This window comes from Bos grunniens, chromosome 16 (genome assembly GCF_055505025.1).
Source record: "Bos grunniens cultivar Pamir isolate PY7600 chromosome 16, Bosgru_T2T1.0, whole genome shotgun sequence".
In the NCBI taxonomy this organism is placed as follows: domain Eukaryota; kingdom Metazoa; phylum Chordata; class Mammalia; order Artiodactyla; family Bovidae; genus Bos; species Bos grunniens.
The window spans coordinates 39985730-40011815 of record NC_141180.1 but is presented as its reverse complement, the minus strand read 5'-3'; the positions used below and the strand labels follow the sequence as shown (position 1 = coordinate 40011815).

Below are 26086 nucleotides of genomic sequence, written 5' to 3'. Positions count from 1 at the left end.
TTCTCCATTGAGTATTTATTTCACTTGAATGAGAAGGTTAGAGAATGTTGCTAGATCCAGAATTGAACACTGTTGGCACTGAAAGGAAACAATTTGGATTTTCTCAAATACTAAGCATGACTGTTCTTAGCTTCCTTCTCACCCTTCCCTTGCAGAGTAAGCACTGACTGAGAATCTCTTGTAGCAGAATCCATAATGGCTATGCCCTACTCAGAGCCGCAACCTTACATTATGCTCTTTATATAACTGACTATAGCATTCATAATTTTCAGGGAGCATGGGAAAGAGAACGACTTCTTATCAAACAACATCAGTGATCCATGAAAGCCATCCTCCACATGGTACCACTTCACAGGGACCCCCTGATCCTCCAAACGCTTCTTATAGAGCAAGGCGTCATCACGGAGCATATCATTCTCACAGCTCACCAGGAAGGCCTCCGGAAGCTGGCCTATGATCTCATCATCCCTTACAAGGGGTGAATTTTCCACATCTAACAAGTGTTTGTTTTCTAGATAGGCAGCCCCATTAAAAGGGGCAGGAAACACAGGTTGGCAGCCTGTCTTCTTGAACCTGTTGGGTAGGTTGTCAGTGCTGAGCCACTTTCGGTACTTCTTCCAGACTTTGGGGGGAATAAAACCCCGGTCACGATGGCATCCCACCAGGAGGAGTCGATAAGCAGGTATCTAAACATGCAAGTTATCATGAACTTCTGGGTGAGGAATGGAATGTGTGAGTTCTGGTGAAAGGATGGCAGTTGAAAATTGATGATTTGGAGGAGAGGATAAATCAGGACCTGGGCCCGGATTTGAGGAAGATCCAACCTGCCCACCAAGATCTGGGAGATCAAGGCCGCTACTCCTGCCCCAACACTGTCTCCACAGAGCACAACCCGGGAGGAATCCACCCCATATGTTCCCAGGGTCTTCAGGAAGTGAATGGAGGCATTCAGGCAATCATTGGAAATGGTATGGTAATGGTGATCAGGAAGCTTGCAGTACCTGAGTAAGCAGGGGACAGAAGCACACCTGTGTGAACAGGGGTCGCTGGGAAGCCATGTTACTTTCCACTCCCTCTTGCAATGGTGTTTCTAATTACACCTTCAGAATGGCCCTCTGAGGTAAGGGTGCTTACCCCTACTTTTTGCATATGAGGATGTGAAGAACCTTTCCTTAACTTGTGGGCAGGGATCCTTGATTCCAAAACTATGCTCTGTCTACTTTCCATAGATGGAAACGCTCCATACAAGAATGTGCAGCTTGTGCTATGCAGCACAGGGAGCCCTGCCTGGCACTCTATGATGACCTAGAGGAGTGGGATGGGGGTAGGGGGGTCAGGGGAGGAGGCTCCAGAGGGAGGGGATATATATAATTATGACTGATTCAGGTTGTTGTATGGCAGAAACCAACACAATACTATAAAGCAATTTTCCTCCATTTAAAAAAATAAGAGATTTGAACAACAAGGAAAAAACGTGCAACTTAGAAAGCTGTTCACATCATAAGTAAAACGACCAGCAGTGTCGAGAAAGGCCGATGAAGCTGCTGCCACTCATGAAAGAAAAGGATAGGAGAAACCAAAATGAAAGTCAAGGGCAAGTTTCTTTCAGGTAGAATTTTTTTTTAAAGAAGAATGTAATGGACCAAGGTTTGTTCCCACCAATGACTCAGAGTTGCCTTCTTTTATGGGGCTGCAGGAAGGGAAGAAGGGGTTTGGGAACTGTTCTGACACTGAAGGTATAGCGAAGGTAGGCAGTCAGAAAACAGACACAACTGGGGCTGTGGCAGACCCAGTGCCAGAGACTGATGGTCAGCGTCCTGGATGTCTGTCTAAGCCCCCAAATGTGTCTCCTCACAGGAATTCAAGGGCACAGAGAAGGAGCTTTAATATGGACTTCTAGATGTTCCAATGGTGTGATCACTGACCTACAGCCAGACATCCTGGAATGTGAAGTCAAGTGGGCCTTAGAAAGCATCACTATGAACAAAGCTAGTGGAGGTGATGGAATTCCAGTGGAGTTATTCCAAATCCTGAAAGATGATGCTGTGAAAGTGCTGCACTCAATATGCCAGCAAATTTGGAAAACTCAGCAGTGGCCACAGGACTGGAAAAGGTCAGTTTTTATTCCAATCCCAAAGAAAAGCAATGCCAAAGAATGCTCAAACTACTGAACAATTGAACTCATCTCACACACTAGTAAAGTAATGCTCAAAATTCTCCAAGCCAGGCTTCAGCAATATGTGAACTGTGAACTTCCTGATGTTCAAGCTGGTTTTAGAAAAGGCAGAGGAATCAGAGATCAAATTGCCAACATCCGCTGGATCATGGAAAAAGCAAGAGAGTTCCAGAAAAACATCTACTTCTGCTTTATTGACTATGCCAAAGCCTTTGACTGTGTGGATCACAATAAACTGTGGGAAATTCTGAAAGAGATGGGAATACCAGACCACCTGACCTGCCTCTTGAGAAATCTGTATGCAGGTCAGGAAGCAACAGTTAGAACTGGACATGGAACAACAGACTGGTTCCAAATAGGAAAAGGAGTTCGTCAAGGCTGTATATTGTCACCCTGTTTATTTAACTTATATGCAGAGTACATCATGAGAAACACTGAACTGGAAGAAACACAAGCTGGAATCAAGATTGCTGGGAGAAACATCAATAACCTCAGATATGCAGATGACACCATCCTTATGGCAGAAAGTGAAGAGGAACTAAAAAGCCCCTTGGTGAAAGTGAAAGTGGAGAGTGAAAAAGTTGGCTTAAAGCTCAACATTCAGAAAACGAAGATCATGGCATCTGGTCCCATCACTTCATGGGAAATAGATGGGGAAACAGTGGAAACAGTGGCAGACTTTATTTTTGGGGGCTCCAGAATCACTGCAGATGGTGACTGCAGCCATGAAATTAAACGACGCTTACTCCTTGGAAGGAAAGTTATGACCAACTTAGATAGCATATTCAAAAGCAGAGACATTACTTTGCCAACAAAGGTTCGTTTAGTCAAGGCTATGGTTTTTCCTGTGGTCATGTATGGATGTGAGAGTTGGACTGTGAAGAAGGCTGAGCGCCAAAGAATTGATGCTTTTGAACTGTGGTGTTGGAGAAGACTCTTGAGAGTCCCTTGGACTTCAAGGAGATCCAACCAGTCCATTCTGAAGGAGATCAGCCCTGGGATTTCTTTGGAAGGAATGATGCTAAAGCTGAAACTCCAATACTTTGGCCACCTCATGTGAAGAGTTGATTCATTAGAAAAGACTCCGATGCTGGGAGGGATTGAGGGCAAGAGGAGAAGGGGACGACAGAGGATGAGATGGCTGGATGGCATGACTGACTCAATGGACGTGAGTCTCGGTGAACTCCGGGAGTTGGTGATGGACAGGGAGGCCTGGCGTGCTGCGATTCATGGGGTTGCAAAGAGTCGGACACAACTGAGCGACTGATCTGATCTGATCTGATCTGATCTAGATGTTCCATATAAATTGAAACATTGTTTAGCCATAAGAAAGAAGGAAATCCTGCCATTTGCAACAACTTGGATGAAACCAGGATGTTATACTGGGTGAAATAAGTCAGAAGAGAAAGACGAACACTGTATGACATCACTTATACATAGGATCTAAAGGAGCCAAAACTCAGAGAGACAGAGAGTTGAGTGGTGGTTACCAGGGGCTCTGGGCTGGTGAGGGAAATGAGGAGGTGGTGGTCAAATGATACAAACTTCCAGTTATAAGATCAACAAGTCCTGGGGATCTACAGTACAGGATAGTGACTATAGTTAACAATAATATTTTATATACTTGAAAGTTGCTAAGAGAGTAGATCTTAAAGGTTCTCACCATGAAAAGAAATGCCAATTCTGTGATATGATGGTAGCAGTCATACTGCAGTATGTAAGTATATCAAAACCAACATGTTGAACACCTTAAATTGACATCATGCATATATCATTATAGTTCAATAAGGCTGGGAGAGCAGGTGAACTTCTAAAAATAGTAAAGTGAAAGTGAAGTTGCTCAGTCATGTCCGACTCTTCGCAACCCCATGGACTGTAGCCTACAAGGCTCCTTCATCCATGGAATTTTCCAGGCAAGAGTACTGGAGTGGGGTGCCATTTCCTTCTCCAGGGGATCTTCCTTACCCAGAGATTGAACCCCGGCCTAACACAAGCTAACTAACACATGAATCAAGACTGGAATAACGGAAAGGAATACATTTAAAAAATAGAAACAGCTTGGCTAAACCAGTTAACAGCTTAGCTAAACTAGGATTAGAGAACTTATTTAAAATATGGTTGTTATCTTAAATTTTTATTTGAGGCTGTTGCTAGTTGTCTTTTCAGTTCTTGCAACCGATCACTTAAAAGCATTAAAAAAAAAAAAAACCTCATTCTACTTGTAAGATTAAATTGAGAATTCCATAAGGAAAAATGACACCTTAGGCTAGTGACTTTCAAACTTATTTAGAACAAAAAAAATTATTTTTTTATTAAAATGATACCTGGAGCTCCACCAAATAAAAAAGGTAGATGCAGTTGTTCTTGTTTTGCCCAAAGATAAGACACCTGAATCCCCCACTACTTCTTTTTCTTTGACCTCCGGACCCACCTCTGAGACAGTGAGGGAAGCCCTAGTGCTCCACGGAACCCAGTTTGAAAACCACTACCTTCTATTTGACCTTGGATTTTATTTCCTATAAAAGGTTTCCTAAAGCATCATTTTTAAGAACACAATTTGGGGACTTCCCTCGTGGTCCAGTGGTTAAGATTCCATACTCCCAGTTCAGGGGGCCTAGGTTCCATCCCTGGTCAGGGAAATAGACCCCACATGCCACAACTAGGACCTGGAGCAGCCAAATAGATAAATATATTTAAAAAAAATAAAGAGTAGGGTGGGTTGATTGCTTATAACTTTGCCACATTTCTGCAATAAGCAATATAGTGATGAATAATTCAGTGTTATCAGTATGGGTTCCCACTTAAACGCAGGTAAGGCACATGCGCCTCTGTGGAGTCCTCACGGTGAGATGGGCCCAGCACCTGTAAGCAGCAAGCACAAGCTTCAGCTTGCACTTTGCCACGCCTAGAAGCGAATGCTGCTGCTTAGTCATTTCAGTCGTGTCTAACTCTATGTGACCCCATGGAGTGCAGCCCGCCAGGCTCCTCTGTCCATGGGATTCTCTAGGCAAGAGTACTGAGGTGGATTGCAATGCTATCCTCCAGGGGATCTTCCCGACCCAGGGATCAAACAGGTCTCCTGCATTGCAGGCAGATCCTTTACCACTGAGCCACGAGGGAAGCCCCAGAAGTGAATGTGACTCATCAAATGTCAAACATACAAACCTGACGTCATGAAATAGCATGCGCTTTCTATTGCAGAACCCCAGGCCTGCTAGAGTAGGAAACAGAAATGCCTACACCTCCTTGGACTCTGTCTTGCCCGCCCACCTTCAGGGATGAAGGCTCTGCAGAGCCAGATGGCTAAAAGACAACTCTTTCAAACACATACTCTCCAGGATCTTACTTAAGACACTCCATTATGTCTTGACAAAAAATCAGGGAGCACCCAGACCATGATCATGTCCCCTTAGGGTTCTCGGGGCATTTCCCCCCAGGCACCATCCACCTGCAGCCCCTGGCAACCTGAAGAACCTTACCTGCCTTTCTTCCTCCCCCAGCCTAGCTTATCAAAACCTGTATGCCAAGCCTTTTCAGCTGTCTAGAATAACAGTACAATATGCAGTACAACAGTGTGCTCCGTCATGTCCGATTCTGCAACCCATGGACTGTAGCCCACCAGGCTCCTCGGTCCGTGGGATTTTCCAGGCAAGAATTTTGGAGTGGGTTGCCATTTCCTCCTCCAGGGGATCTTCCCAATCTAGAGATTATATCAATAACCTCAGATATGCAGATGACACCACCCTTATGGCAGAAAGTGAAGAAGAACTAAAGAGCCCCTTGATGAAAGTGAAAGAGGAGAGTGAAAAAGTTGACTTAAAACTCAACATTCAGAAAACTAAGATCGTGGCATCCGGTCCCATCACTTCATGGAAAATAGACGGGGAAACAATGGAAATAGTGACAGACTTTATTTTCTTGGGCTCCAAAATCACTGCAGATGGTGATTGCAGCCATGAAATTAAAAGACGCTTGCTCCTTGGAAGAAAAGTTATGGCCAACCTAGACAGCATATTCAAAAGCAGAGACATTACTTTGCCAACAAAGATCTGTCTAGTTGAAGCTATGGTTTTTCAAGTAGACATGTGTGGATGTGAGAGTTGGACGATAAAGAAAGCTGAGTGCCGAAGAATTGATGCTTTTGAACTGTGGTATTGGAGAAGACTCTTGAGAGTCCCTTGGACAGCAAGGGGATCCAACCAGTCCATCCTAAAGGAAATCAGTCCTGAATACTCACTGGAAGGACTGATGCTGAAGCTCAAACTCCAATACTTTGTCCACCTGATGTGAAGAACTGACTCATTTGAAAAGACCCTGTTGCTGGGAAAGACTGAAGGTGGGAGGAGAAGGGGGCAACAGAGGATGAGATGGTTGGATGGCATCACCAACCCTATGGACATGAGTTTGAGTAAACTCCGAGAGTTGGTGACGGCCAGAGAGGCCTAGTGTGCACAAAGGGTCCGACACAACTGAGCGACTCAACTGAACTGAACTGCATTGGCAGGCAGATTCTTTAGTATTAGTGCCACCTGGGAAGCCCAAGAATAACATCCTCAGCAATTTCCTACAAGGTATTAGCGGAGGTGCTTATTAACACCTTTATGTGTTCAAGGCATGTTTTTATTATCACTAAGCCCTCAGAGATGTAGAGTCTGGTGGACACTCTAACTGTGGAATGTCGGACATGAGGCTCATCTGGCCGGGAGGTACGATGATGAGGACCGGAAAGATGCTATCTTCCTCCATCTCATCAAGGAAACCAGGGATACTGAGGAAGTTGCTTTGTTTGAGGGGGCTTGTTTTAGAGGTTGAATCTAGAGGGGGCATTTTTAGCTTCTCTCACTTGTGTTCTCTAAACAGTTTCCCTGTGACTTGTGATCTGTTGGATTAAGAACCAGAATTCTGGTGAGTGGTCCCCACAGCCCCTTCCATTCACTCAAAAGCCCTCTCCTATTTTCAAAGAACTCCAGGTGCCCAGAGTTATGGCTTCCTTGAGATGCTTCCAACATTAGTCCCTTCATGGTCGGGAGTTAATTAGCTAGCTAGTTAGTTCATAAGTTCGTTAGTTATTCATTTTAACAATGTGAAAAGCATCATTGCCCCAGAGAACAGCTAGGATATTAACCAGAACCTTCAGAATCTTCAGCCAACCCTCTAATACCCCCAGCACCATCCCATCTCACTGCCTGCCCCATTTGAGGGAATGGTTACCCTGAATCACGTAACCATCATTCTTTTTCTTCCCTTTTTACATAATTTCATTGTGCCTATGCATATTCCTTAAAAGTGTTGCTCTGATTTTAATTGTTTTTCATTCTGTAGACAGAGTATCTCGCTTTACGTAATTTTTTGAAAATTTTCTCACTAAATTTTATACTTCCAAGATTCATCCACATTATGGGTGTGCCTTCTGGTTCACTTATTTGAACAGCTCCACCATATCCCATAATGCCTCAGTGAGTGTAACGTGACGCTGACAGCACCACCGTTGATTCATGTACTCCCTGCTGATGGGCTTTTGGGCTGTTTCTGGTTTAGGCTGTTTTGAATGCTACCGTGCCTGTCTCCATGGACGCATGTGCAAGAATGTCTCTCCAGGATTAGGACCTCTGTTCTGCAAATCATCTGGGGCCTCACCCTACCTTCTGCCACCAGGTAACACCCATTAACTTTCTCCAGCAACTCACCCAACTGCCAGCAGCACAGAGTCGGTCTCCCGGGCTAGAGAACCACACAGGCTGTGGTATATGTCTGCAAGACAAAACCAACACAGCAGCAGCTGCCTGTGAGTAGCCTGTCCCAGGATTGGTGCCCACGGGGCCCAGCACTGCCCCCCAGCTCACAGGAAGAGCTACCAGCAATGCTGGCACTAGGTGTGACAGCTCCCCTCTCTTCCTGTTCTTGCTTCCCTTGAAGTGACTCTGGCCACTTCTGCCTGGACAACAGAAAAAGTTTAAAATCAGACACCTGAATCCACCCAAGTCTCCTGAATGTCGGGGAGCAGATATGCCTTGGGGCTCACCAGCCACAATGTTTTCTTTGACGGGAGGGGAAACCTTGGAGTTAGAAGGCTTGGTGCTTTGAAACAGACAAAGCCAAGATGAGGGAAGGCGGGCATGTCTGCCCTGGAATGTGAATAATAATTATATATATATACATATATACATACCTATATATATATATATATATATATATGTGGGCTTCCCAGGTGGCTCAGTGGTAAGGAATCCACCTGTCAATGCAGGAGATGAGGTTCGATCCCTGGGTCGGGAAGATCCCTGGAGGAGGGCATGGCAACCCACACCAGTATTCTTGCCTGGAGAATCCCATGGACAGAGGAGCCTGGCGAGCTACAGTCCACGGGGTCACAAAGAGGCGGACACGGCTGAAGCGACTGAGCACACACACACTTGTTTTTCTTTCACTGCTCGGCCCCATTGTTTGGGTAAGCTCCATGAGGACCTTTCTTGTTCTCCACAATGTCCCCTGGGCCTCAAAGAGGGTCTGACACATAGTAGGTCCTTAAAAAATATTTGCTGAGTGAGTCCTGCTGTTACTTTTGGCAGTAATGTCATTCCTCTGCAGAGGAAGAGGAACAGTCACAGACAAAAAATGGAGTGCTCCCAGAGGCCTCTGAAAGGGAAGAGTGATCTTGGACAAGGGGGCCAGTGCAAAGGAGATGTGTGCATGTGTGCTCGCCACAGACTACAGCCCACCAGGCTTCTCTGTCCAGGGAATTCTCCTGGCAAGAACACTGGTGTTGGTTGCCAGGTTACCATTTCCTTCAGGGGATCTTCCTGACCCAGGGAATGAACCGTCATCTCCAGTGTCTCCTGTATTGCAGGCAGATTCTTTACCACTGAGCCACCAGTGAAGTCCCACAAAGCAGATACTCAGCATCCAGGCAGCAAGTTCAGATATTATATTCTACCACCAGGTGGCGGTACAGCCTAATGTCAGGGAACATGTAATGGGACAGCTAATCTCTTCACATGGGCAAATTTTCCCCTGTGTGGCCATCTCTCCATCCTCCCGTTTGACGGTTGGTTTATATCCCTTTACCCAGTTATTCACCCATCCATCCATCTATGTATTCATGTGTTCATTGTTTTTGTTCAGGTCCTAAATTGTGTTTGACATTTTGGGACCCCCAAGGACTGTCGCACACCAGGCCCTCTGTCCTCCACTATCTCCCAGAGTTTGCTCAAATTCATGTCCATTGAGTTGGTGATGCTATAAACCATCTCATCCTCTGCCACTCCCTTCTTTTGCTTTTAATCTCCCAGCATCAGGGTCTTTTCCAGTGAGTCAGTTCGCATCAGCTGGTCAAAGTATTGGAGCTTCAGCTTCAGCATCAGTCTTTCCAGTGAATATTCAAGGTTGATTTCCTCTAGGATTAACTGATTTGATCTCCTTGCAGGCCAAAGGATTCTCAAGACTCTTCTCCAGCACCTGGAGAATTTGAAAGCATCAATTCTTCAGAACTCAGCCTTCTTTATGGTCCACCTCTCACATCCAGTACATGACGACTGGAAAAGCCATAGCTTTGACTATATGGACCCCTGTCAGAAAAGTGATGTCACTACTTTTTAATACACTGTCTAGGTTTGTCATAACTTTCCTTCCAAGGAGCAAACATCTTTTAATTTCATGGCTGCAGTCACCATCTTCAGTGATTTTGGAGCCCAGGAAAATAAAACCTGTCACTGCTTCCAATTTTTCCCCTTCTTTTTGCCATGAAATGATGGGACCAGATGCCATGATCTTAGTTTTTTGAACATTGAGTTTTAAGCCAGCTTTTTCATTCTTTTCTTTCACTACCATCAAGAAATCCTTTAGTTCCTCTTCACTTTCTGCCATTAGAGTGGTATCATCTGCATATCCGAGATTGTTGATATTTCTACCAGCAATCTTGATTCCAGCTTGTGATTCATCCAGCCTGACATTTTCCAAGATATACTCTGCATATAAGTAAAATAAGCAGGGTGACAATATATAGCCTTGACATACTCCTTTCCTAATTTTGAACCAGTCCATTGTTCCATGTCCAATTCTAACTGTTTCTTCTTGACCCACATATAGGTTTCTCAAGAGACAGGTAAGGTGGTCTGGTATTCCCATCTCTTTAAGAATTTTCCACAGTTTGTTGTGATCCACACAGTCAAAGGCTTTAGCATAGTCAAAGAAGCAGAAGTAGATGTTTTTCTGGAATTCTCTTGCTTTTTATATGATCCAAGGGATGTTGGCAGTTTGATCTCTAGTTACTCTGCCTTTTTTAAACACAGCTTGTACATCTGGAAGTTCTTGGTTCACATACTATTGAAGACTAGCTTGGAGGATTTTGAGCATTATCTTGCTAGCATGTGAAATGAGCACAATTGTCCAGTAGTTTGAACATTCTTTGGCATTGCCCTTCTTTGGGATTGGAATGAAAACTGACATTTTCCAGTCCTGTGGCCACTGCTGAATTATCCAAATTTGTGTGCAACACTTTAGCAGCAGCATCTTTTAGAATTTTAAATAACTCAGCTAGAATTCCCCATCACTTCCTCTGGTTTTGTTTGTAGTAATACTTTGTAAGGCCCACTTGACTTCATACTCCAGGATGTCTGGCTCCAGGTGAGTGACCATACCACCATGGTTATCCAGGTCATTAAGACCTTTTCTATATAATTCTGTGTATTCTTACCACTTCTTAATCTCTTCTGCTTCTGTTAGGTCCTTATCATTTCTGTCCTTTATTGTGCCCATCCTTGCGTGAAATGTTCCCTTGCTATATCCAATTTTCTTGAAGAGATCTTATGCTTATACATTCATTCAAAAAATAAAACCATGGGTCTGGCCCTGGAGTCCTGCAACAAGCAAAACAGAAGTCTTTCTTGCACTCTCAGACTTTCCATTCTCAGTTGGGGGATGCAGACAGTAAATAAGGAAACACCTGGAGGAAGGAGATACATTCAGATTGTGACAACTGCCATGAAGAAAATGTTAAAGGATGATGTCAAGGATGGATGGACCCTGGGCATAGTGCAGGGCACTAGAGTGGGTAGGGAGAGTTCTTTAGAGAAGATGTCCAGGAGGCCACTCTGGGGAGGGACTTTTGAGATCGAACTGGAAGAATAAAGAAGGGGTCACCAGTCCTGCAAAGTGAGGGAGTGCAGGGAGACAACTCTGGAGGTCGGGAAACAGCAAGAGAGAGAGATTCCGAGAGAAGGAGCCTGGACTGTCTGCTGCACAAGCAGCGTGGTTGCCACAGAGTGATCGCTCCAAGCCGCTGGGAGGCCCAGGTGAGCAGGCAGGAGAGGTCTGAAGGGCCAGCACCAGCTACTGGGGGAGTTCAGGTTTCATCTAAAGACTCTGGAGGGGTCTTGCCTGGTGGGCCAGTGGTTAAGAATCTGCCTTCCAATGCAGGGATGTGGCTTCGTTCCCGGGTCTGGGAACCAACATCCCACATGCCACAGGGCAACTAACCCCATGTGCCACAACTACTGAAGCCCAAGTGCCCTAGAGTCTGTGCTCTGCAACAAGAGAAGCCGCCTCAGAAAGAAGCCTGCACACTGCAGCACAGTGGCCCACGCTTGCTGCAACTAGAGAAAGCCCGCACATAGCCATGAAGACCTAGCGCAGACAAAAATGACAAATAAACTTATCTTTTGAAAAAAGACCCTAGGGCTTCCCTGGTGGCTTAGTGGTAAAGAATTCACCTGCCAGTGCAGGAGATATGGGTTCGATCCCTGGTCCGGGAAGATCCTGCATGTCGTTGAGCAACTAATTCTGTGTGCCATAGTCATTGAGCCTGCTCTCTAGAGCCAGTGAGCCAGAAGAAGAAGGCACTGCAGTAAGAAGCCAATGCACCACAGCTAGAGAGTAGCCCCCACTCACCAAAACTAGAGAAAAGCCCGAGCAGCAAAGAAGACTCAGCACAGCCAAAAATAAATAAAAGTATTAAAAACAAAACAAAACAGCTGGAAAGCCACAGGAAGGGTTTCAGTGCAAGACAGACAAGTTCCAACTTATGCTTTTATGAACTCCTTCTGGCTACTGGGTGAGGATGAGACCATGAAGGGCCAGGAGTGATGGGGGAGAGCAGTTGCTGAGATGTGGGAGTAAAGGGATGTGGCAAGAGAAAGATCACAGTGATCTTGCAGAGCCTGCAAGAAACGTGTGCATTTGAGAAATATTGTGGGGGAAGAACAGATAGGACTAGCAATAGCTGTGAGTGGTGAGCAGGGGGAGGGGAGCAGAGTCAATACTGCAGGGCCATAAATGCCATCTCCACCCCCCTCACCTCCCCAGCCACTTCACCACCCTCTCCTTGACCTAGACTATCACAGTATAAAAAAGAACATTTCCACACCATCTGCTGACTTGAGCCCAAAGCCCATAGTCTGGACTCCCAATAAAAATCTCCAACTGCTGATTTTTTTTTCTGGAGAAGGAAATGGCAATCCATTTCTGATTTCTTGGAGAAACTCCAACAAGGTTCCCATAGGAGGGGTAGGGGGCAAAGCTGTGTGTGTGGATGAGGCTCTTCCTTGGTGAAGCCACAGCAGAGGATCTTACCCAGGCTCCCCGCTAAGGCGGCTCCTCCATGGAAGAAGATGATGCCTCGCTGGGGGCTGGGGGAGGGTGTCTTGGGCTGGAACAGCCTGACTGGTATGGTCCCAAAACGCAGGTTGGTTACCACGAGCGCAGGATCCTCCTTGATTCTCACACTCTTCTGCAAAAACTGGAGAAATCTGAGCAGGGAGCAAACCCCTATCTTCTTAAATATATTCCCCTGTTAGAGGTAGGAGAAAGAGAGGGAGAGATTAGGGAGGTTAGGGTCTATCTGAATGGTAGATGACTCCTGCTCCTTGTAACTGCTAGGATGTTCTTGCAGTTTCTCGTGTGCCTCAAAGCATGGCCCCAGGGCTCATCAGCAAGCGACAGGCTCTGCAGAGCGTGTCCAGATAAAGGGTCGGGTTTGCAGAATTTCCTCCCAAAAGCTCTTGGTTGAACAGTGGTAAGAATTTGCCAAAGAGCTAGCCCACGTTTGGGCTGAGTGGTTGGGCACTGAGCTCATCAAAGCCAATGTCCAAGGCAAGATGACTGGCAACCTTGCTCTCTTTGGCCCCCAGCTTGAGATGGCAGAGACAGGTTAACACCTGGGTTAACACCATCATTGCCCCCGTGGATTAGGACAGATGCTTAAGCCACATTTGTGTTCAACAGAAAAAAGTAATGGGACCAATTAGGGATGTCTGCGGAGAAGGCGATGGCAGCCCACTCCAGTGCTCTTGCCTGGGAAATCCCATGGACGGAACAGCCTGGTAGGCTGTGGTCCATGGGGTCACGAAGAGTCGGACACGGCTGAGCAAATTCCCTTTCACTTTTCACTTTCATGCATTGGAGAAGGAAATGGCAACCCACTCCAGTGTTCTTGCCTGGAGACTCCCAGGGACGAGGGAGCCTGGTGGGCTGCCATCTATGGGGTCACACAGAGTCGGACACGACTGAAGTGACTTAGCAGCAGCAGCAGCAGCAGCCATGGGTTCAGGAAAGAAAGTGAAAGTCATTCAGTTGTTTCCGACTCTCTGCAACCCCATGGACTATACACTCCATTGAATTCTCCAGGCCAGAATACTGGAGTGGGTAGCCTTTCCCTTCTCCAGGGGATCTTCCCAACCTAGGGATCAAACCCAGGTCTCCCACATTGCAGACAGATTCTTTACCAGCTGAACCACAAGGAAAGCCCAAGAATACTGAAGTGGGTAGCCTATTCCTTCTCCAGCAGATCTTCTCAACCCAGGAATCAAACTGGGGTCCCCTGCATTGCAGGTGGATTCTTTACCAACTGACCTATCAGAGAAGTCCATGGGCTCAGGAGGAGGGATCAATGGTACCAGGGCCATCTATCTGCCAAATGTGAAAAGAAGTCCATTGTTTTTAAACTTATGGTCACTCTGGTTATAAGCAAACAAATAGTGAAATATTTCATGAGATGTAGTTACATGGTATTGTATCACATGTAATAAATGCATTTCAACCATGTCAGATCATCTCTTCTATGGACCTCACATGGAATATGTATGTGTCTATGTCAGAAAGAAAATAGCACGGGATGATAACACTGAACACAGTAAGAACAGCTGACACTTACCTGTCACCTGCGACATGCCAATCCTGGCTTTAGGTTATTACCTGGCTCAAACTGTTCAGCAACCCTTCTAAGTCAAGCACAATTATCAGTTCCATTTTGCAGATGGGGCAAGTGAGGCATACCAAGGTCAAGTGCCTTGCCCATCAATGAGTAAGATACAGAATTTATGTTCTCAATCACTAAACTAGAAACAGCTTGGGTTCTGGAATCAAGCAGATTCGAATTCAAGACTTAGCTCTGCTGCTGCTGCTGCTAAGTCGCTTCAGTCATGTCCAACTCTGTGCACCCCATAGATGGCAGCCCACCAGGCTCCCCCATCCCTGGGATTTTCCAGGCAAGAACACTGGAGTGGGTTGCCATTTCCTTCTCCAATGCATGAAAGTGAAAAGTGAAAGTGAAGTTGCTCAGTCATGTCTGACTCTTAGCGACCCCATGGACCGCAGCCTACCAGGCTCCTCCATTTATGGGATTTTCCAGGCAAGAGTACTGGAGTGGGGTGCCATTGCTTTCTCTGAGACTTAGCTCTACCTACCGCTATCTCACTGAAAGACCTCAAGCGTTCCCTTCTCTGAGCTTCAGTGTTCCTCGTTTGTAAAATAAAAGAATTGGGTCTACAGTCCCCGAGGATGAAGCTTGGGAATCAGATGTGACCACCCATGGGGAGTGTGTCACTGGTGGGTTCTGGCAAGTGTGAGCTCACAGCCATTGGTGTGACCTTGCCCAAGGTCTGTGGGATGCCCCAGTGCATTCCCTCCATGGAGACAACCCCACCCCTATGCCAGCTGCCCCACTGCCAAGGCTAAGGTTTCTCAAAAGGGAACTCCCAACAAAACCACTACTTTTCTGCTTAAGTTGGAGGAGAGCAAGGTTCCCAGGGCCATGAGGATGACCTCCTTTCCCACCACTTGGCCCACATCCGAGGAGCCCATCCCAGCATCTTGAAGTGGAAATGGTTCAGGGATCTTGAACAATGCAAAGTGGTGATAAACATCTCTTAGCACCACATTCTGAAAGGTCACTAGATACGACCAGGAAGTCAGATTTGTTTTTGTTTTTGTTTAATATTTATTTGGCTGTGCTGGGTCTTCATTGCTGTGCATGAACTTTCTCTAGCTGCAGAGAGCAGTGGCTATTTTCTAGTTGCGGTGAGGGCTTCTCATTGTGGTGGCTTCTCCTGTGGTGGGGCACGGGCTCAGTAGTTGTGGCACATGGGCTTCGATGCTCTGTGGCATGTGGGATCTTCCCGGACCAGGGACAAAACCAGGTCCCCTGCATTGCAAGGTGGACACTTAACCCACTGGACCACCAGGGAAGTCTGGTTTGGTTTGTTTTTCCCAGAAATGAGTTCACATTTGCCAGAGCTAGTCATTTAGGACAGAGGCAATTTAGGAAGATTGATTACTGTCTATTATTATTTATAATATTATAAATATATAATATTTATAATAGGCTTTATATTTATATAAGTATATAATACATATAATATAAACATAAGTACACAAATATTATATATCTATATTATATTGTTTGCATAAATGTTATATGTATATATAAATACTATAAGTATAATATATTATTTCTGTAACATTGTCTGGAAAAACACAAACAAACTTTTTGGCCCATCTAATATTATTTATAAGAATGTATCAGAACTTCCCTGGTAGTGTGGTGGATAGAAATCCACCTGCCAATGCAGGAGACACGGGATCAATCCCTGGTCCAGGAAGATTCCACATGCCTCGGGGCAGCTAAGCCTGCACACTGCAACCATGAAGCCCGAGAGCCCTGCAGAGCCCATGCTCCACAGCAAGAAAAGGCACCACAATGAGAAGCCCGAGCATCTCATTGTGAGATGTAGTTCCCACTCCCTGAAGCTAGAGAAAGCCCACACACAGCAGCGAAAACCCAGTGCAGCCACAAATAAATAAGTAAATAAATGGAATGTGTTAGTAGTATTGCAAATGGGACCATCAGTAGTTTAGGAACGCCTGAGGTCTAGAACTTCAGATGAATATTAAGATTCTTTTACAAAATATTCTAGCAGAGCTTAACTTTTAAAATGAACCCTATAGCATTTTCTATATTAATCCTCATATCTTATAGGAAGGCCGAAGTCATTTGTGTGTGTGTGTGTGTTAGTCGCTCAGTTGTGTCCAACTCTTTGTAACCGCATAGACCGTAGCCCACTGGTTTCCTCTGACCATGGAATTCTCCAGGCAAGAATATCGGAGCAGTTTGCCATTCTCTTCTCCAGGGATCTTCCTGACCCAGGGATCGAACCCAGGTCTCCCGCACTGCAGGCAGGTTCTTTACTGCCTGAGCCTCCAGGGAAGCCCGAAGTCACTCATGGTAGCGGTTTAGTCACTGGGTTGGGTCCGACTCTTTGCAACCCCATGGACTGTAGCCCACCAGGCTCCTCCAACCATGGAAAATTCATCCATGGATTTTCCAGGCAAGAATACTGGAGTGGGCTGCCATTTCCTTCTCCATTCATATTATGAAGTCATCATTATAGCCTTCAAATCGATAATGATTTTAGCAATTGCTGTGTCTTTGCCTTCAAAGATTTTATATATATATATATATATATATATACTAATAATCTATTTTTATGGAGTCCTTTCTAAGCACCCAGCACTATACCCTGCACCTTAAATGCATTTCTCACTCACTCCCCACCTCACCCCTATAAAAAGCATCTCCAGCTATCCTCACCATTTTAGAGGAGAAAATAGAGTCTCAAAGACATTAGTCCACAAAACTAGCAAGTGGAGATTCAGTGCTCAGACCCAAAGTTGTCTGACTACAAAACTATGCACCTGATTTCTGGGCTGTAGAGTCTTTTAGGTTTTTGCCTCCTTCTCCTTAAAATTTGTTTGCCTTCTGTATCTATCTGTCTTCTGGAACAAAATGAACCACTTGGATATCACCATGCTTATCCCTGTCACCTGTGGTGAGCAGTCTGTTCTAGGAGGGCTCAGGGCTGGGGGGACCAGGACGGAACTTCACAAGCTGGATTCAGCCTCCACAGCCAAGCTCAGACCCATCTCAGAACCTCCCAGGAGCAGATGTCATCAGGAGATGTTTGGCTTGTGGACTACGCCTGAGGAGAATCACCAAAGGCTGGAAAGATCGCAGGTTTTCTGGGCCACTTGGACATCGTTTTCAGTCCAAGGGCCTCAGACTAGCCTGGAATTTCATGCAGATTGCAGCTGCTGGCTTGAGACAACCTGACCTCCAGCAAAGTGCATGGCCAAGATTAATACGAGAGATGTGCATACCACTTCCTCAGCCTGTCTCCTTGGGGCAGTAGCATTCACCTAATTATAAACTAGACTTGTTCATTTCTCTGAAAGTCATCTGTATCCTTGGTGAAACAGCCCAACAGCCCAAGAAACACATTTGACTTATTTACCAAATGCGCTCAGTGCTCAGTCACGTCTGACTTCTTACAACCCCATGGACTAGAGCCCACTAGGATCCTCTGTCCAGGGAATTTCCCAGGCAAGAATACCAGAGTGGGTTGCCATTTCCTACTCCAGAGGATCTTCCCAACCCAGGGATCAAACCCACGTCTCCTGGTTGGCAGGCATATTCTTTACCATTGGGCCACTTGGGAAGCCCATTATTTGCCAAATATCACCAAACCCTTGTCACCTGGTACCTTAATCTTCTTACCAACCTGATGGAAGAAACACAATTATTCCCGCTTCAGAGATAATGAAACTAAGGCACAGAGGGGTGAAGTTAATTGCCCAAAATCACACAGCCAGGGAGTAGCTCTCACTTCCTTCAACAGTTGTTCTCCCCGCAGGTCATCAGTGTGAACTGGTTGATCTCCACCCATGGTTGGGACATTGTAATTAAATCAAGTTTCCTGCCTCTTACTAGATGCCAAATTATTCCCAAATCTGCTGCTCTAGGCATGTGCCATTTCATCCCAAATCTCAAACCCCTGCTCAGAGTGAGCCCAGCTGGGGTGGCCACTCTTAAATGTTGGGTGAATTCCCTGGATTGATCAGCACATGGTAAGTAAGCATGTGCTAGGTGCCAGGCCCTGGGATAGATAAGGTGGACCCTGCCTTCCAGGTGCTTGCAATCTTTGCTGGGGGTGGGGGACACCTGTGTGCTATGAAGTGGAAGATGCTGTAGGTGAAGCAGGTTCGTTCTGTCGGGCTCCGAGCCATTTCAGGGGAGGGGCTGGGTCTGGGATAGTTTGGGAAGCCTCAGAAATGAGCCCGTTGATTGGCATTCAGTAAATGCTGTTGAAGGAAGGAAAAAGAGGTGGGGGGGGGGGTGGTGAGAGGAAGGATGGGAAGGGAAGAGGGAGAGAAACAGAATAGCAGACACAAAAGAGAGGGCTGTCTCCCATCTGTCCTTCAGTGTCCTTGAAGGCTTGGTTCCAGGACCCCCACGATACCAACATCTTTAGATGCTCAATCTCTTGTAGTCGACCCCCCTCCTCCACGGATGCAGGACTTGCAGACAGGGAGAGCCCACTGTGTAGCAAAGTCTGTCTTTCTTGGGAGGGTCTGAAGACAGAGAGAGAAAGCAAATGAAAGAAGAACAGGCCCTCCTGTCCCCCCAAGGGACCTAGAGAGAGGAACAGAGAGAGAGAGAGAAAGCTCACTCCAACTCGTGAGGGTACTGAGTGCCAACTCACCAAAGTGACCACGTAGACGAATATGCAGTGCAGAAATCGGAACTTGGCAGGATGTCGTAAAGCAGAGGGGACATCAGTGGTGAGGAAGTGCTCAAAGACAGCCCAGACAAAGACCCCCAGGAAAAAGGTGCCTAGCGCAGCTGGAAGCACCAGCCACAGGACAACCATGTTCCCAAGGTTGTGAGGAGCTTGGGTCTGGCGCTCAGCAGGACCTGAGCCAGTCACACGGGCTCTGTCCTTCCTCCCACTCTTGGATTAACTTTGACTTGTGACTTGAGACACTCACGGCATGACCAATGGGAGCAAGAGTGACCCACCTCCTCAGGGAATACAGGGACCAGGAAAACTAATTCCGCTTGTCGGGGCAGCGGGGAGTCTCAGGAGAGGGGCTTCCCAAATGCTCAGTAAAGATCAGGCTCAAACAGCACCTGCATCTGGGCCCCAAGGGAGGGGTTGCCTACAGGCTGCATAGGAGTCTGTGGCCTGAACTTTTCACTGTCAAACAGGACACATGTGGCCAATCTTCCTCATGGGCATCTGGTCAGGGTGGGCAAAATGCATCGTACACCAGGTGGTTGCCCTGACCCCACTTGGATGTTCCAGTTTACCTTAGGAGAAGCAGCACAGCCCAAAGTTAAAAAGACCCACTCAGAGGCCAGCCCTCCTGGGTTGAATCCTGACTTTTCCACTTACTGGTTCTGTCTTAGGTCACTTAAGTCTGTTCTCTGCATGTCCATTTCCTTTCCTGCTCATGCATGCATGCTAAGTCACTTCAGTCATGCCTGATTCTGTGTGACCCTATAGACTGTAGCCCTCCAGGCTCCTCCGTCCACGGGGATTCTCCGGGCAAGAATACTGGAGTGGGTTGCCATGCCGTCCTCCAGAGGAACTTCCTGACCCAGATATTGAACCCTGGTCTCCTGCATTACAGGCAGATGTTTTACCATCTGAGCTATCAGGGAAACCCTTCTTCTCCTGTAAGGAGGGGTAATTAGAGAACCTAACTGAGGAACTGTGAGTAGTGCTGCAGTGAACATGGGTGTGTAAACATCCTCTCATTTGTCAAGTCAATTTTGCTGAGCTATAATGAATAAATATATGCATACATAGGCATACAAAAATGTGCTTCATTCATAAGGATCAGTTCGAGGAATTCTCACAAGACTTAACACACCCAGGTAACCAGCACCCAAACGGGGATAAAGAGCCTCTTCTCCCCATCACCATGCCCCCTCCCCCAGTTACTACACCCAATAGAGGTAACTACGATCCTTCTTTAACAGCCAAGACTCATTTGTCTGGTTTCTGAATTTTGTATACATGGAATCATGAGTGTTCCTTTATATGCAGCTTCTTTCTTTGAACACCATGTTGTATGTAATCTTTGTGTTGTATGTATCAGTTCATTCATTCTCATTCTGGTATAGCATTCCATTGTATGAATATACCACAATTGTTTACCTTTTCTGCTGCTAAATGACATTTGGATTTTTGCCAGTTGTCGGTGCATTGCCTCTTAACTCCAAACTCACAATTTTCGCCTGCTCTTTGAAAATGGGATGGAACCTTTCAACATCTTTCCTTTGTCCACTGGCAGCAAAGCACTGTCAAGAAAGAGTACTGTGAGACATCTCAGATGAGAAGGACTCTGCTTCCTAGTTCTAGGTACTCACACTGCAGTATCCTGCAGACTGCCTGGCAGGTTCAATCCCTGGGTTGGGAAGATTCCCCTGGAGAAGGAAATGGCAACCCACTTCAGTATACTTGCTTGAAGAATCCTATGTACAGAGGAGCCCAGGGTCCTGCAGTCCAACAGGTCACAAAGAGTCAGACAGGACTGAAGCGAATTAGCACGTAGGTACGTTAACCATAACAGGATATAGGAGTCATACGAGATTGACGGGCAAGAAATAAAGAAAGCTCAAAACAGTTGCAGATATAAGGATCAGCTCTTACCCAAGGGCTGAGATAGCACACCCAATGAAAAACCCACCTCTCACCGCTTTGGCTTGAGGTCCAGAAATTGCTAGCAAGAGGGCCTTGTTGAATTGGCTAATAGTTGCTCTGCTGCTATACCAGCAGGACTGGCTGGCGTCTACCCCAACCCTCACCCAAAAATCTTGCTGGAAATCTATCCTCCTGGGTGCCAGGGAAAGGCCTTTGTTCACAGGGAGGTGTCTGGCAGAAGGCACTCTGCAATGAAACCACCCAAGGGCCTGAAAGGCAAAGCTACTGCAGGAGAAGCCATCTGAACAGCAGGAGTTGGAGCTGATAAAGCCACACATGTAGCAGGATCTGAGCTCTGGGGAAGCCAAGCACTCCTCAGGAGCTGGGCCTAGAGGAGTGTCCAAGGCACAGTAATGACCAATAATGGCTCACGTGAGTGACTGCTGCTGCTTAGGCAAGTATAGCTTCAGTTTCTGTCTAGCCTCTCTGCCTCTTAATAAGGTTTATTAAGAATCGCCCAGCTTCCTGAGAGCCAGCACCCAATTCAGGGTAAAACCCCTACTTCCTAAAACCTTGACTTTTCCTTCTTCTTCTTTCTAGTCCTCCTGCATGTGTTGGATCATGTTGTCCAGACTTAGCTCTGCCTCAGCCTCCAGTGATTTCTGCCACATGAAACCCAGTCACTATCAGCATCTTTTGAGTTCAGAAACTTCATGGAGCACAGCAGATGAGAAGGAGGGTCCTGCCGCTCCCACCCCATCTGTGGCCTCCCACAGTCTGTGGCCCCTTCCATTCCCCTATATGCACCCTCCCCATGCCCAGCCTCCAACCCTCACTCTGACCTGAATGACCAGGTGGACCTGACCTCTCAGTCCCACCCTGAAACCCTGGGACCTAAACTGACTCCATCTGATGGCATGTTTTTGTTTTTCTGACTGTACTACAATAACCACAGGATTATAACTTATCATCATGAAAGAATTTTATGGGGCTTCCCGGGTGGCTCAGTGGTAAAGATTCTACCTGTCAGTGCAGAAGACACGGGTTCGATCTCTGGTCCAGGAGAATTCCACATGCTATAGAGCAACTAAGCCCATGTGCCCCAACTACTGGGTCTGTGCTCTAGAGCCCAGGAGCTGCCGACTACTGAGCCGTGTGCTGCAGTTACTGAAGCCCTCTCACCCTAGAGCACGTGCTTCACACCTAGAGAGTAGCCGCCACAAAGAGAAGCCCATGCACCGCAACTAGAGAAAGTCCACACAGCAACAAAGGCCCAGCACGGCCAAAAACAAATAAGTAAATAATTTTTAAAAAAAGAGAAGAATTTTATGATTTTCTTATACTCAGTGGGACTCTCCAGCTCTGCATTACAATCAGGCTTCCAACACCTGCCCATTTCTCTTGGGTTTTACTATCAGCTGCAGTGGGTTGGAGAGGAAGAGTAAACATCTAAAATATACAGGTCCTGTGACTGATGCTCCTACATTATTGCAAGTTGGTGGGTGAGGAAAGAGACAAAAGCAGTATTATTGTCATTATAGGGTTAAGTTCTACTGAGCATGTATTCATGTGACGAGAACTGAAGCACAAGTGGACATGGGTTCTCCCAGCAAATCCTCACAACGGCCCACAGTTCTGCTGTCAGAGAGCAGAGGCCACTCAGCGTAACCTGGTGTTTATGAAGAAGGAGAGGTCTGGGGATAGAGCATGGGGTTTGTGTCAGGCTCCTCCTCTGACCCTATTTGAGCCTTTGAGCAAGCTGCTGGATCCCTCTGTGCCTAATTTCTTCATCTGTTAAGTGGGGATAAAGGTGCCTTGTATCAAATAAGGCAAAAGACAATGGGAAACACTGTACTTACACTCCTACTTCTCTGAGCTCCTGTACCAACCACTTGAGTTTGCATGTAGTTAACTAGATGAACAAATAACCTCCAACATGCAAGCAGAGGGATTTAGCAGTTGTGGGTGGTGAAAGGCCCGGGAGGGGCATGGTACTGGAGTCCACTCTTGGCAACACTGGCACAGGTATTAATTCTCATCTGGCAGAGAAGAGAAGTCAGGAAGTAGAAAAGGCAAGAAACTAGATCCGGAGGGACCAGCAGACTGCAAAACCTCAGCCAGGTCATCCCCCGAGAGGGGAAAGGGGAGGGGTCAAACTTACTGGAGAATAATCATATTTGCTGCACCCCTACTATGTGCCAGACACCAGGTGCTTTAGGAATATTGTCACATTCACTCTTTAACCGAAGCCCATAAGTAATGTAGTATCATTATCCCCATTTCACAGACCAGGAAACTGAGACTTATAAAGGGGAAGCCCTAGACTAACAAGCACTGGAGCAGGGGTTTGATTTAAGCAGTTTAGTCCTGAGTCCACAATCTTAACCAGTATCATTCCTTCTTCCTGATGGAGGGTCTCTGGGGCACAAACAGGACAAGAAGAGCTCAGAGCTTTGGGGTTTTAACTCCCAGACCATTCTGTTCCCAAGCCCTTCACCCCCAGGTGACTTCAATGAGACTATGGATTTATCTTGGCAGAAATGGGGCTGCAGACCCTGGGGAGCTGTGAGGACAATGTTGTGAGTATTCGAAGTCATCCTGAAATTCCAAAGGCAGAGGAGATTCAAAAGCAAATGCTGTTGGGCACATTCCGTGGAGCTGCTTGTGGCTGAAACTCTAGGTGCTCAAGGCAATAATGCAGCTATGAAATAGTTGCCACTTACTGAGACCTGCCAAACCAGTGCCCTACGAAAAGCCAACTGAGATAAGTGCACAAACATGAAACAGACTCTGGTGCAAGACCTCAACATCTTCCCAAGATCACTGCCAAAGGTGAAGGAGTTTCTGCCAAGCGTGTGAGGCTGGGTGTTAATTTCATGCAAATTCCAATAACGTCCTAATACGAACAGCGATACCAAAAACAGTAATAAATATGGTCCAAATATGGTCCAACCCTGGTTTTGGAGAAAGCAATGGCACCCCACTCCAGTACTCTTGCCTGGAAAATCCCATGGACGGAGGAGCCCCGTGGGGTCGCTAAGAGTCAGACACAACTGAGCAACTTCACTTTCGCTTTTCACTCTCATGCACTGGAAAAGGAAATGGCAACCCACTCCAGTGTTCTTGCCTGGAGAATCCCAGGGATGGGGGAGCCTGGTGGGCTGCCATCTATGGGGTTGCACAGAGTCGGACACGACTGAAGCGACTTAGCAGCAGCAGCAGCAACACTGGTTTAGTGCCTACCGTGAGCTGGCACAGCTGTTAAGTCCCTTGCTGTGCTGTGCTTAGTTGCTCAGTCGTGTCTGACTCTTTGCAACACCATGGACTGTACCCCATCAAGCTCCTCTGTCCATGCGATTCTCCAGGCAAGCATACTGGAGTGGGTTGCCATTCCCTTCTCCAGGGGATCTTCCCAACCCAGGGATCGAAGCCAGGTCTTCCACATTGCAGGAGGATTCTTTATCATCTGAGCCACCAGAGAAGCCTGTTAAGTCCCTTACCTGTGCAAATTTTATTAATGCCAGTCACCACCTAAGAGATAGGTACTGGGATCATCCCCATATAGATGAGCACAAGATTACCTAACTTGCCTGTGTTTACAGAGCCAGGAAGCAGGAGGACTCAGCCCATCTAATCCACCATGGATAGACAGACTGGCAGACAAATGGACCGATGGACAGACATGTAGAAGAAGGCTCACCCTCCAGGGCCCTCGTGCCTCCCAAGGCCAGTGTGTGCTCAGAGGTTTGCTCAACATACCTGAACTGATGGATGGGTGCCTTTCTGGAATTTGAAATCTGGAGGCATGTGGAGCATCACTGGTCACAGCAGAGTTTTGAACCAAGTTTCTGAAACAGGACTCCAGTGAGGAAAAACAACAGAGGGCACTCTGGGTGGCAAACTAGTGGCTCCTGTACTCAGCCACCTGAGGTTCCCATGAGCCGTGAGGACATGGCATCCAGACTGGGCTCGGATCACCCTCCGTCTCTTGGGGACACCAAGTACGGCAAGGCAGTAGCCCCGAATTCTACCCCACGCTGTTAGGTAAATGCTAGGAACCCCATTTTACCAGTGAGAAAATGAGTTCAGGGAGACTGGAACCTACCCAGATCATGTGAGAGGTATTAGGTGCCCCCCTGAAGGGCTCAGGGTCCCTCCCATCTCAGGCTGAGTACCTGGAGAGGGGTGCTACATTTTCTGGGGCATGCAATGCGGTACTGCCAGCCCCTCCACCCTCTGCAAAGGGCAAAATTCTGGGATGCTAGCTGGCTGGGGAAGGTGAGGTGGGGCCTGAGCCTCACCAGGATGCACCTAGCCTCACAGGACAGTGGGAAAGTCCACATCCCATCAGACTGCAGCCCAAGCTCCCTGCTGGGTGAATCAGCCCAGCTGACCCAGAGCCCTTGGGAGATACTCCCATTAGCCAAGAATTCCAAGAATTCGGAGGGCAGGGCCCTTGAGAAAACAGGCCCTGTGATGTGTTATTTGGGTTGATGCGGCATTTTGGTTGCACAGAGTCGGACACGACTGAAGCAACTTAGCAGCAGCAGCAGCATTTCTTTCGTGGCCTGAGAGGGCTCACAGTGCGAAGCTGGATACGTCTTCCAGAGAGAAACGCAGACACACAGGGCCAAGAGCAAAGGCACGCATCCACCCTCCCAGCCTTCAGAAGTGTTACCTGGGAAAATCCTGAGTAACGTGCTGCCTGAGAGCTCTCCTGGGGGCGAGCCTCCACTTGGAGGCAGGGTCGGGGCAAGCAGCAAAGAGGCAGTTTTGCCTCAAGTAGAAACTTGGTTAGTTTTCAGATCCAAAGGAATGTCCTCCTAATTGAGTCTGTCCTTTAGTTAACCAGCACTCAACATCTTCTAGCACCAGTCTATGCATTTACAAATTCTGAAGGGTGGCTGAGACGGTAAAGCGTCTGCCTACAGTGCAGGAGACCCGGGTTCAATCCCTGGTTTGGGAAGATGCCCTGAAGAAGGAAATGCCAACCTATTCCAGTACTCTTGCCTGGAAAATTCCATGGACTGAGGAGCCTGGTAGGCTACAGTCCATGGGTCACAAAGAGCCGGACATGACTGAGCGACTTCACTTCAGTAGCATGATGTGGAAAACGGGGGATACTCTCTAGTCGAGGTCCGTGGGCTTCTCGTTGTGA

General features: G+C 46.9%; 1 protein-coding gene across 1 annotated transcript; it reads right to left on the bottom strand.

Annotated features, from left to right (window-relative positions):
• Nucleotides 1-101: 101 nt before the first annotated feature.
• On the bottom strand, nucleotides 102-19149 carry AADACL4 (arylacetamide deacetylase like 4). Its single transcript, XM_086344616.1, is given in 5 exon segments — nucleotides 102-637; nucleotides 640-1001; nucleotides 7864-7927; nucleotides 12740-12956; nucleotides 18982-19149. Coding segments are annotated over 5 exon segments (1224 nt in total). The 3' UTR covers nucleotides 102-224.
• Nucleotides 19150-26086: the final 6937 nt, after the last annotated feature.